Raw genomic sequence first — 13,285 nt, forward strand, 5'->3', positions numbered from 1 at the left:
AGGGACGCGCCGGGCGCGTCTCCGAGCTGCAGCAGCCGCCAGCTGCAATCATTCAACGGCAATCAGCGCACCTGCCTGTGACGAGCGAGCTGCCTTCTTAAGCCTGCTCAACCTGCCATCCCGGGCCGGAATATAATCTGTGCGTCTCGTCACCTTTTTGTTCCCTTGCTTCCTGGACTGCCCTTTTGGATTCTCGACCTCCCACTTGGAAACTGACCTTGTCTCTTCTCTCCTGCCCTGGATCATCTGCCTGCCCCATGGACTTCCGTGTTCCTTCGCCCTCGACAACATTTGGTAACACACACCTCAGCTAACTACACACATAGCCTCACACCACATACACTTTTGGATCTAGTTCACACTCCATTTCCTTAGTTTATATTATTATTGTTTGATTATTATATATATGGTGAATATATATATAATAAATACATAGAGCTATACTGCCCTCTGGTGTCTGTTGCTGTCATCTCCCTTAGTTAAACATAACACAAACGAGGCATAATGATGCAATATGTACATACAGCTAGCCTAAATAGCATGTTGGCATGGATTAGCTTGCAGCTGTGCACTGACCAAATATGCCTGATCAGCACTCCAACAAGTCAATAACATCAACAAAGCTCACCTTTGTGCATTCACGCACAGCATAAAACGTTTGGTGGACAAAATGAGACAAAAAACACGTCTTTCTGTGGCAGCGTCGGATAAAGTTATACATGTAAACAAACTGTTGCGTCACAGTCCACACAACCGTGAGTTCAAGCGCTGCTGAAATTAGTAGGACCAAACTGCGCTCGCCAAATAGTCTCATCAGTGAAGCATAAACACAAACATATTAAACAGTGGGCTTTCTAACAATTAGGAAAGTTTGAGTCGTGTTTGTCCTCCTATTGAAATCATAATACAACAAATATTTTGCACCCCATTTTTTCCATTTCCATACATTTTTCAAAAAGCTCCATGGAGCCACCAGGGCGCCGCTAAAGAGCAACATGGGGCTCTAGAGCCACGGGTTGCTGACCCTCGGCCTAGGTTTTCATTAAAAACAAGGGAGAGGTTTTGTTTAACAAGCGTATTTAATGTTTTGGGCCACTGTAACATTACACAAAGTTTCAACAGTAACACTGTTTGAACATAGGACAGTAAAACACTGTACTTTAATCTTTGGCGTACCACTTGATGAAGCCTGCGTAGTTTGAGAATCCCTGTCCGACAGTACAAATCTGATTTTGTTGTTGTCGTCCTCAGAGAGGAGACGGTGTCCGTGGAAAAAAGCTACACCTATGATGACGGCTGTGAGCCCTGTGGAAACGACACCTTCATCAGGGAGCCTTTTGTGGTCATGTTCACCTCCAAAGACACCGGTATTTGATCGATTATTGGCTAATCAGATCAATAAAGTACTGTAGGAAGAGGATATAGATGGCCCCATTCGTCGCGGTTTACGTGACACATAAAACGTGACAAGTCGGGAGGTTGCACTATCCACTTTAGCCACCAGATGGCTGTAGAGTGTTCCAACTTTGACCACAGTGTCAGTTGCTAGGTAGAGTGGCACTTTCCATCATTTTCAGCAGACTATTGCCCCTTTCACTACTGTACTAAACATATTTGTTATTTCCGTTTTGACAGTAAAAAATGTATTTACTGCATGAAATATACTTTAAAATTGTGGTACTATCCAATATTGCGAAAAAAAAATTGTTAAAATGAAAATAAATACTTAAATATCTGCTTGACTTATGATTCCAAAACAAGTCCTCAATCATATTTACACTTTGAAAATGACAATAGATTTGACGGTACAATTTCGGTTGTTTTTACAGCATATTTTTGTGAATTCAAAAAAACAGTTTTTACTGTAAAATTCTGGCAACTGAGCTGCCAGTTTTTGGGGGTTTTTGAGGTTTTTTGACCACAGCGTCAGTTGCTAGGTAGAGTGGCACTTTCCGTCATTTTCAGCAGACTATTGCCCCTTTCACTACTGTACTAAACATGTTTGTTCTTTCCGTTTTGACAGAAAAAAATGTATTTACTGCATGAAATACACTTTAAAATTGTGATATTATCCAATATTGCGAAATATTTTTTAAATATTATCATACTTTTGTTAAAATGAGTAGCCAGATTTTACTGTAAAACCTGCAAATAATTTTTTACATGTATGTAAAAAAAAACAAAAAACTAATCAAACGTATTTGTTCTTTCCGTTTTAAAAGAAAAAAATGTATTTACTGCATGAAATATACTTTAAAATTGTGGTATTATCCAATATTGCGAAACATTTTTTTATATTATCAAACTTTTGTTAAAATGAAAATAAATACTTCAATATCTGCTTGACTTATGATTCCAAAACAAGTCCTCAATCATATTTACACTTTGAAAATTACAATAGATTTGACGGTACAATTTCGGTTGTTTTTACAGCATATTTTTGTGAATTCGAAAAAAAATGTTTTTACTGTAAAATTCTGGCAAGTGAGCTGCCAGTTTTTGGGTTTGTTTGACCACAGCGTCAGTTGCTAGGTAGAGTGTCACTTTCCATAATTTTCAGCAGACTATTGCCCCTTTCACTACTGTACTAAACGTATTTGTACTTTCTGTTTTGACAAAAAATAATGTATTTACTGCATGAAATATACTTTAAAATTGTGATATTATCCAATATTGCGAACATTTTTTTAATATTATCATACTTTAGTTAAAATGAAAATAAATACTTAAATATCTGCTTGACTTATGATTCCAAAACAAGTCCTCAATCATATTTACACTTCGAAAATGACAATAGATTTGACGGTACAATTTCGGTTGTTTTTACAGCATATTTTTGTGAATTCGAAAAAAACAGTTTTTACTGTAAAATTCTGGCAACTGAGCTGCTAGTTTTTGGGTTTTTTTAACCGTAAAACCTACAATTGGTTTTACGATGTATTACAGTAAAACTATACCGCTTTTTTTTTTTACGGTAAAAAACTGGCAGCTCAGTTGCCAGAATTAAAAAAGACAGGGTAAAATTCCGGCTACTAGGCTGCCAGTATTTGACTGTAAAAAAAAACAGTGGTACTGTTTGTCCATTTACTGTAATATGTTGTAAACATTTTTACTGTAATATGTTGTAAAACAATTATATGTTACAAAAAAAAATTATTGTAAAATTATATAAATATTTTTTTTAACTGTAAAAAAAATTGTCAAAAAAATTGTAACAAAAATGTGTAAAAAGGTAAATTACAGTCAAATTCTGGTAACTGAGTAGCCAGATTTTACTGTAAAAATTGCAGATAATCTTTTACATTGTACGTTAAAAAAATATATACTAATCCAATGTATTTGCAAATTTGTGTTACACGCGGCCCTTTAAGGGCAGCCATAACTACAATGTGGCCCCCGATGAAAACGAGTTTGACCCCCCTGATTTACAGTAACACGTTGTAAAGACCACGTTAAATCTTACGGTAAAATACCGGCGACTAAGCTGCCAGTATTTTACCATAAAAAAAACAGTACTACTGTTTGTCCATTTACCGTAATATGTTGTAAAAAAAAAAACACTGTATATTTTATATTTTAGTAACTGAGTTAACAGTTTATTGTAAAGTCTACGGTTGTTGTTTTTACGGTGTTTTACTGTAAATGGAAAAATAACCGTTAAAACAGTTTTTTTCACGATAAATAAATGGCAGCTCAGTTGCCAGAATTTTAACGAACAGCAGTACTGTTTTTTTCCATTTACATTAACGTGTTATAAAAACCTGCATATTTTTTAACGGTAAAATTCTGGCGATAAGCTGCCAGTATTTGACTGTAAAAAAACAAAACAGTGGTACTGTTTGTCCATTTACTGTAATATGTTGAAAATGATGAAAAAAAAACCTGAAAGTTTAATGTTTTTTTTTTAGTTTAAAAGTTCAACTTTTGCACACTCTTGGCATTCTCTCGATGAGCTTCAAGCACACTTGTGAAGTGAAAACCCTTTCAGGTGACTACCTCTTGAAGTTAAAAAGTATCACTGATAGTCACACACACACTAGGTGTGGTGAAATTTGTCCTCTGCATTCGACCCATCCCCTTGTTCACCCCCTGGGAGGTGAGGGGAGCAGTGAGCAGCAGCGGCGGATGCGCTCGGGAATAATTTTGGTGATTTAACCCCCAATTCCAACCCACACTTAATAAATACATTTAAAAAACACTGGTTTCCTGCTACGTCACACTATTTAAAAAAAAAAAAAAAAAAAAAGAGGTAAAAATGTCACATGACGTATTTCTTCTATTGCGTCGCAGCCGCGAGGAACTTTGCGCTGATCCCGCAACACGCTTCCCCCGACTTCGCTGTGCAGGAAGTGGACGAGCTTTACGACGTGGTGACCGACGTCCGCGCCAAATGGAACACCAATGTAACGTTTTAACCAGGATCAGGGGATGGGGAATGTACAAACCCCGTTTCCTTATGAGTTGGGAAATTGTGTTAGATGTAAATATAAACGGAATACAATGATTTGCAAATCCTTTTCAACCCATATTCAGTTGAATATGCTACAAAGACAACATATTTGATGCTCAAACTGATAAACATTTTTTTTTGTGCAAATAATAATTAACTTTACAATTTGACGCCAGCAACACGTGACAAAGAAGTTGGGAAAGGTGGCAATAAAAACTGATAAAGTTGAGGAATGCTCATCAAACACTTATTTGGAACATCCCACAGGTGAACAGGCAAATTGGGAACAGGTGGGTGCCATGATTGGGTATAAAAGTAGATTCCATGAAATGCTCAGTCATTCACAAACAAGGATGGGGCGAGGGTCACCACTTTGTCAACAAATGCGTAAGCAAATTGTTGAACAGTTTAAGAAAAACCTTTCTCAACCAGCTATTGCAAGGAATTTAGGGATTTCACCATCTACGGTCCGTAATATCATCAAAGGGTTCAGAGAATCTGGAGAAATCACTGCACTTAAGCAGCTAAGCCCGTGACCTTTGATCCCTCAGGCTGTACTGCATCAACAAGCGACATCAGTGTGTAAAGGATATCACCACATGGGCTCAGGAACACTTCAGAAACCCACTGTCAGTAACTACAGTTGGTCGCTACATCTGTAAGTGCAAGTTAAAACTCTCCTATGCAAGGCGAAAACCGTTTATCAACAACACCCAGAAACGCTGTCGGCTTCGCTGGGCCTGAGCTCATCTAAGATGGACTGATACAAAGTGGAAAAGTGTTCTGTGGTCTGACGAGTCCACATTTCAAATTGTTTTTGGACACTGTGGACGTCGTGTCCTCCGGACCAAAGAGGAAAAGAACCATCCGGATTGTTATAGGCGCAAAGTGTAAAAGCCAGCATCTGTGATGGTATGGGGGTGTATTAGTGCCCAAGACATGGGTAACTTACACATCTGTGAAGGCGCCATTAATGCTGAAAGGTACATACAGGTTTTGGAGCAACATATGTTGCCATCCAAGCAACGTTACCATGGACGCCCCTGCTTATTTCAGCAAGACAATGCCAAGCAACATGTTACATCAACGTGGCTTCATAGTAAAAGAGTGCGGGTACCAGACTGGCCTGCCTGTAGTCCAGACCTGTCTCCCATTGAAAATGTGTGTCGCATTATGAAGCCTAAAATACCACAACGGAGACCCCCGGACTGTTGAACAACTTAAGCTGTACATCAAGCAAGAATGGGAAAGAATTCCACCTGAGAAGCTTCAACAATTTGTTTCCTCAGTTCACAATCGTTTATTGAGTGTTGTTAAAAGGAAAGGCCATGTAACACAGTGGTGAACATGCCCTTTCCCAACTACTTTGGCAAGTGTTGCAGCCATGAAATTCTAAGTTAATTATTATTTGCAAAAAAAAAAAAAGTTTATGAGTTTGAACATCAAATATGTTGTCTTTGTAGCATATTCAACTGAATATGGGTTGAAAAGGATTTGCAAATCATTGTATTCCGTTTATATTTACATATAACACAATTTCCCAACTCATATGGAAACGGGGTTTGTGTAACATTTTCTTTAAAATTACTTATTTTAGGATATCATCCTTCTGGGAGACTTCAACACCGACTGCAGCTACGTCACAGTGTCAGAGTGGAGGCACATCCGCCTCTTCACGGACAAGAGCTTCCATTGGCTGATCCCTAACGAGGCGGACACCACCGTGTCTCACACCGACTGCGCATACGACAGGTAGATATGAGGAGTGGTCTTGGTATCGGTCTGATACGGTACGTTCCAAGTCCCCAATGAATAATGGACTCATCCATAAAAAGTGCTTATATTTAATGACCTACTCCAAACCTTTACCGTATTTTTTGGAGTATAAGTCGCTCCGGAGTATAAGTCGCACCGGCCAAAAATGCATAATAAAGAAGGAAAAAAACATATATAAGTCGCACTGGAGTATAAGTCGCATTTTTGGGGGAAATGTATTTGATAAAACCCAACACCAAGAATAGACATTTGAAAGCAATTTAAAATAAAGAATAGTGAACAACAGGCTGAAAGTCAATAACTCATAACACCATTGATTTTGATTCATTATTATTTTTTGAGCAATGACAAATAAAAACAAATCACACAAAAATTATTGGGGAACCAAAAGGGTCTTACTCATTAAAGTGTTAAAAAATAAATTATACATTTTTTTTACTGTTTACTTTTAACACAATAATCTCGGGATCAACTTCCGATCTATCCGTCAATTATAAGTTGTATTGTTGTTTATGTTTTCTGTTTGTTCGTTTTAGGCCCTTCTTTAAAAAAAATTTAAAAAGCTAAATTTTTTATATGGCAAACACAAAATATGCAACATTTTCCCCAAAAAATATCTCAAAGTGGAATATTTAATGTGACGTAATTGGAGCCTTGGATAGGTCAATAATTCATAATAACATTGATTTTGATTCATTATTTTTTTTTGAAGAAAGAAACAGCCTGCAAGGCAGCTTTGTGTTATTAGAGTAAACATTGCAACATTTTTTTGTTACATTTCACCTGTTTGGTCTTTCATACCACTTTTTGTGTTTTAAATTTTTTTAAATCGTATTTTAAAATGGGCCGTGGGGCCGTTAAAAAATGACCTGCGGGCCGCAAATGGCCCCCGGGCCGCACTTTGGACATCCCTGATATAGAACATGCTATATGTTTACCAAACAATCTGTCACTCCTAATCGCTAAATCCCATGAAATCTTATACGTCTAGTCTCTTACGTGAATGAGCTAAATAATATTATTTGATATTTTACGGTAATGTGTTAATAATTTCACACATAAGTCGCTCCTGAGTATAAGTCGCAGCCAAACTATGAAAAAAACTGCGACTTATAGTCCGAAAAATACGGTACTCATTTTAAACAGGTATGTGCAAAATTCCAATTTAATTCATTTGAGTAATTCAAATTTTAATTGAATTGGCACCGCCCCACAGTATGTGGAATTGGAATTACAGGAAGTGGAATTAAACTCATTACAATTCCTATAAATTCCTTACAGGTAGAATTTTTTTTAACATTCAACAAAAGCTTTGGCCTGAATACTAAAACACTTTACAAACATTAACATTCAACACAAATTCCCTCCATATTGAAAAGTTGGATGAAGATCACATACTGTACTTTTTCACAAATGTGTGTGTGTGTGTGTGTGTGTGTGCAGACCTAACCTCTTCGTGTGTGTCTTTAGGATAGTGGTGACCGAGGACATGATGAAGGGAGTGGTGCACCGCAGTGCGGACGTCTACAACTACATGGTGGACTTGAAACTCGACCTCAGTATGGTAAAAGTGTTGTGTAGTCTGCATTACAGTTGACATAAAGGAACCAAAAACAAACTATGTTAGTTTTTTTCTAACACTAAACATTCAGGGATGGATCATTGACTAACATTATTACCATTGAAATGTAATGTAACATTCTATAACATGGGTGTCAAACTCTGGCCCTTGAGGCAATATCAAATTAACATTAGAGCTGGCCCGCCGGTATTATCACCGCTAATACTCATACTTGCCAACCCTCCCGATTTTCAGTGCCCCTCTCGAAAGTCTCCCGGGGCAACCATTCTCCCGAATTTCTCGCCCCCAACAATATTGGGGGCGTGCCTTAAAGGCACTGCCTTTAGCGTCCTCTACAACCTGCTGTCATGTCCGCTTTTCCTCCATACAAACAGCGTGCCGGCCCCTGTCGCATGATATATGCGGCTTCTACACACACATAAGTTAATGCAAGGCATACTTGATCAACAGCCATACAGGTCACACTGAGGGTAGCGTATAAACAACTTTAACACTGTTACAAACATGCGCCACACTGTGAACCCACACCAAACAAGAATGACAAACACATTTCGGGAGAACATCCGCACCGTAACACAACATAAACACAACAGAACAAATACCCAGAACCCCTTGCAGCACTAACTCTTATGGGACGTTACAATATATACACCCCCCCCCCCCCCACCCCCGCTACCACCAAACCCCGCCCACCTGAGCCCTGACATTAATGAACTAGCATCCCAGAAAAGATGGCAGGTATCTGGCTTGGGCACATCAGATTAGATCAGTGTGTCACAAACTGAGTCCTGAATGGTTGATTTAGTCATTATTTTATTTTCAAATTTATTAGCCTGTGTTAATGTTGATATTTACCTCAGAAGGCTGCAAATAGAAAAAAGGCATTCCATTTTTTATTAAAATTGTATTTAATGTACCCTTGATGTTTTTTCGTTTGTTTTTTGAAAGTTGATTTTGCACTATTAAGTTATATAAGCGTTGCTTGTTCCATATTCAGTGTTAAAGCAAATCAGTCTAGCAAACTGAGCAATAATTAACGTTTTATTCATGCACTTTCTCTTGCTACTTCAAGGCTTGAATGTTTGATTCATTCTTTGTTATTTTATTTTCAAATTTATCATTAGCCGGTGGAAAAAGTTTATTTTGATATTTACCACAGAAGGCTGCAAATAGAAAAGAGGCATTCCATTTTTATTTAAATTTTATTTGATATGCCATTAATATTTTTTAATTATTATTATTATTATTTGAAACTGGATTTTGCATGTCAATATAAAGTTATATAAGCCTTGCTTGTTCAATATTCAATGCAAAACTTGTTTGGGTCCCTATTAAAAGGTTATTTTGTTCAACCTTGGCCCGCGGCTTGGTTCAGTTTTACATTTTGTTCCACTCTGTATTTGAGTTTGACACCCCTGTTCTATAACATGCATGCAAAGAACTCAGAAAACGTTTCCCATTTGTCAACTCTATCCTGTAGCCACGCCCCCTCAGGGAATATACTTCCTGTGTTGTGACCTCTGTTTACGAACCGTCACGTCAAAAACACACCTTCTCGCTGGCTACTAATAAATACTCTAGATCAGTAGTTCTCAATCTTTTTTCCGCCAAGTACCACCTCAGAAAAAACAACATTAAAATACAGTAGCGTAGTAGGCATAAATATTAATTAAAAAACAAGGCAGGGGTTTTATTTAATAAATGTATTTCATATTTTTGGCCAGTTTGAATAGTAACACTGTGTTTAAATATTTAATTAAAGTGATTCTTTGACGTACGCATACCACAGTTTGAGAGTCACTGCTCAAGAACTACAACTCGTTCGGAACTAACAGTGTTGCGATTGTAATCATGATTAGCTTGGAGAGGGAACAGGGGCCGACAACAAGTAAGCTAGCTAGATAGTTAGCTAACTAGCGAGCTTGTTTTGGTACTCCTGATCGTCTCCCCGTCCTGGAACTCAGTGCAGTGTTTAGGCAAGAGGAACAGTGAGTACTGTGGAGAATGCATATATGTTTAAGAGTTATTTCCTTAACAATAGTCATGTTTAGAGCAGCTAGTATTTTTCCATTTATACTCTGTATACTTGTCTCTCTTTGTCTGCAGATGTCTGTGTAGTGTCTTGAGGGGTTGGAATGTGGGAGTTGGAGTACTCCCTTTTTTTTTTTCTTATCTGTATTAGAACAATGAGGTTGTATTCCTTTCTGGAGAGGGTGGGGGCTGTTTTCGTATTCAAGAAGTTGTCTCTTCCCGTTGAATGTTAGACCATTTCGAGATGCCGGTATGACCGCATTTGTGTGGACTGGTCTCCTAAAGCTTTAGTAAAACTTGATAATATTCCTATTCTGTCTTGATGGTCCTTACTCTGCATATATGTCATCTGAAAGAACTTGGGCTTGACCAGTGACTTTAATTCCCTGAGAGGGAAGACTGGTCAGACGCAACAGTACCTGCTGCTGAAGTAAACTAAACGTTCAATAAATTTTGTTCGGATCGTATTTTGAAAAAAATATTAGTAAGTGATATTTTGAAGTGAAAATTATTGTTTAAAAACTGAGATTTTTGTGTTTCCCTGGTCCTTTCACATGCCTGAATGTTGCGTATGGTTTAAGTCAGAGGTGTCAAAGTCCTTTTCACTGAGGGCCACATCGCAGTTATGTTTGGCCCCAGAGGGACGCATCTAACACTGAATACTATTATTACACACTTTTTAATGCATTTTATTAGTAGATTTTTTTAAAGGTAAAAAGTAAAAAAAATCTGGTTAATTGCAATAATTTCACCTCTAAATGTAGTGTATATTACTGCAAATGGAAAAACAGTACTGCTGTTTTTATGGTTAAAAAAAGGCAGCTCAGTTGCCAGAATTTTACTGTAAAATTTACTTTTATTTTTTTTTACTGTAAATACAAAAACTGCTATTTTACAGTAACATTTTGGCACCTGAGCTGCCAATTTGTTTGTTGTTGTTTTTTTTTTTTTTACCGCAAATCAACAACTGTATAATTTTCTGTGTATTACTGTAAATGCCAAAACAACACCACAGTTTATTACAGTAAAAGAAAGTAGTGTTTTTTTCATTTAGAGAAAAATGCTGTAAAAACCACAGTAAATTTCACAATTTTACCTTGAAATCTATTGCTACTTTTATATTGCACAATTTGATGGATAACTTGCTTTGAAATCATTAGTATTTATTTCTATTTAAAAATGGTTTGAATGTTTGATTATATTTTTTTTTCATAATTAGACAATATTTAAGTAAACATCATTTGCAATTACATGGAGTACATATTTTTTTTAAAGAATTAATACATTTAGTAAGAAAAGTTACAGTACTTTATTGATACATATTATTTGCAGGCTTTCGAGGGCCAAAATAAAATGAAGTGGCGGGCCACATCTGGTGGTTTAAGTCGATTCAGTGACTCATCATGCTTTCAATGATCTGCAAGGAACAATACGAGTATTTGTATACAGAATATTGTCGCGTAGAAGCAGTGCTGTGAAAGATCAAGAGTGTCGCAAGAAATCCCCTACTAAGTATATTATTTTGTTCATCTACTGCACAGGTGTCAAAGTCAAGGCTCAGGGGCCAGATCTGGTCCGACACTTCATTTTATATGGCCCGAGAAAGTTTGGAAATAATATGCGTTAATAAAGTACCTCATCTTTTCTTACTAAATGCATTAGTTTTTTTCCATTTTTACGGAAAAATATGTACTGCATGAAATTGCATACCTTTAAAAACTTTAATAGTATCCAATATCGCAACAAATTTAATATACTTTCCAAAGTTTTTTTTGTTAAAATAAAAACACATACCGTATTTTTCGTACTATAAGTCGCAGTTTTTTTTCATAGTTTAGCCGCGGGTGCGACTTATACTCAGGAGCGACTTATGTGTGAAATTATTACATACTTGCCAACCCTCCCGTTTTTACCGGGAGACTCCCGGTATTCAGCGCCTCTCCCGATAACCTCCCGGCAGAAATTTTCTCCCGACAAACTCCCGGTATTCAGCCGGAGCTGGAGGCCACGCCCCCTCCAGCTCAATGCGGACCTGAGTGGGGACAGCCTGTTCTCACGTCCGCTTTCCCACAATATAAACAGCTTGCCTGCCCAATGACGTCATAATCTACGGCTTTTAGAGAGTAGAGTGCACAACTGCGCACACAACAAGGAGACGAAGCAGAAGAACGAGGAAGTTACAGACATGGCGACGCCGTCGACGAGCAAGATGAAGAAATACGCTTGCAAGTTCCAAAACGAATGGAAACAAGAATTTCAGTTAATCCAGGACAGTTCGAAGGGGAAGGTGTATGTTGCCTGTACATTTTGTAGAACAGACTTCTCCATTGAACACGGTGGCCGAAATGATATACTCAGTCATGAACGGAGAAGTTAAACAAGACAATACTGCCATCTAAATTCAAGTATTTATTTTATTTATATGTATAATAAAATAAATATATATATATATAGCTAGAATTCACTGAAAGTCAAGTATTTTATATATATATATATATATATATATATATATATTCACCAACTTATATTTATATATATATATATATATATATATATATATATATATATATATATATATATATATATATATATATATATATATATATATATATATATATATATATATATATATATATATATATGAAATACTTGAGTTGGTGAATTCTAGCTGTAAATATACTCTCCTCTTAACCACGCCCCCCAACCCCCACCTCCCGATATCGGAGGTCTCAAGGTTGGCAAGTATGAATTATTAACACATTAGCATAAAATATCAAATAATATTATTTAGCTCATTCACGTAAAAGACTAGACGTATAAGATTTCATGGGATTTAGCGATTAGGAGTGACAGATTGTTTGGTAAACGTATAGCATGTTCTATATGTTATAGTTATTTGAATGACTCTTACCATAATATGTTACGTTAACATACCAGGCACGTTCTCAGTTGGTTATTTATGCCTCATATAACGTACACTTATTCAGCCTGTTGTTCACTATTCTTTATTTATTTTAAATTGCCTTTCAAATGTCTATTCTTGGTGTTGGGTTATATCAAATAAATGTCCCCAAAAAATGCGACTTATATATATTTTTTTCCTTCTTTATTATGCATTTTCGGCCGGTGCGACTTATACTCCAGAGGGACTTATACTCCGAAAAATACGGAACTTAAATATCTGCTTGACTTATGATTTCAAAGCAAGTTAGCCATTGAATTGTACACTGTAAAAATGACAATAGATTCCACGGTAAAATTCACGGTGGTTTTTACAGCATGTTACTGTAAATTTAAAAAAAAAAAGTAAACATTTTTTTAAGGTAATATTTTGTCGACTGAGCTGCCAGTTTTTTTTTTGTATTACTGTAATGTAAAAACAGTAGCCCACATGTTTTACGGTAAAAAAAACAACTGCCGTCTCAGTTGCTAGATTAAAAAAAAAA

At 36.7% G+C, this 13,285-nt stretch overlaps 1 protein-coding gene across 2 annotated transcripts in view; it reads left to right on the forward strand.

Annotated features, from left to right (window-relative positions):
• dnase1 (deoxyribonuclease I) overlaps positions 1-13,285 on the forward strand; it is a 30,719-nt gene that overhangs the window by 15,627 nt on the left and 1,807 nt on the right. For both annotated transcript variants that reach the window (XM_062037375.1, XM_062037374.1), the window contains exons 5-8: positions 1,252-1,367; positions 4,291-4,403; positions 6,048-6,202; positions 7,697-7,790. In XM_062037375.1, coding sequence (XP_061893359.1) covers positions 1,252-1,367; positions 4,291-4,403; positions 6,048-6,202; positions 7,697-7,790 — 478 coding nt within the window. The remainder of the gene's footprint in view (positions 1-1,251; positions 1,368-4,290; positions 4,404-6,047; positions 6,203-7,696; positions 7,791-13,285) is intronic.

Source organism: Entelurus aequoreus, linkage group LG25 (assembly GCF_033978785.1).
Source record: "Entelurus aequoreus isolate RoL-2023_Sb linkage group LG25, RoL_Eaeq_v1.1, whole genome shotgun sequence".
In the NCBI taxonomy this organism is placed as follows: Eukaryota; Metazoa; Chordata; class Actinopteri; order Syngnathiformes; family Syngnathidae; genus Entelurus; species Entelurus aequoreus.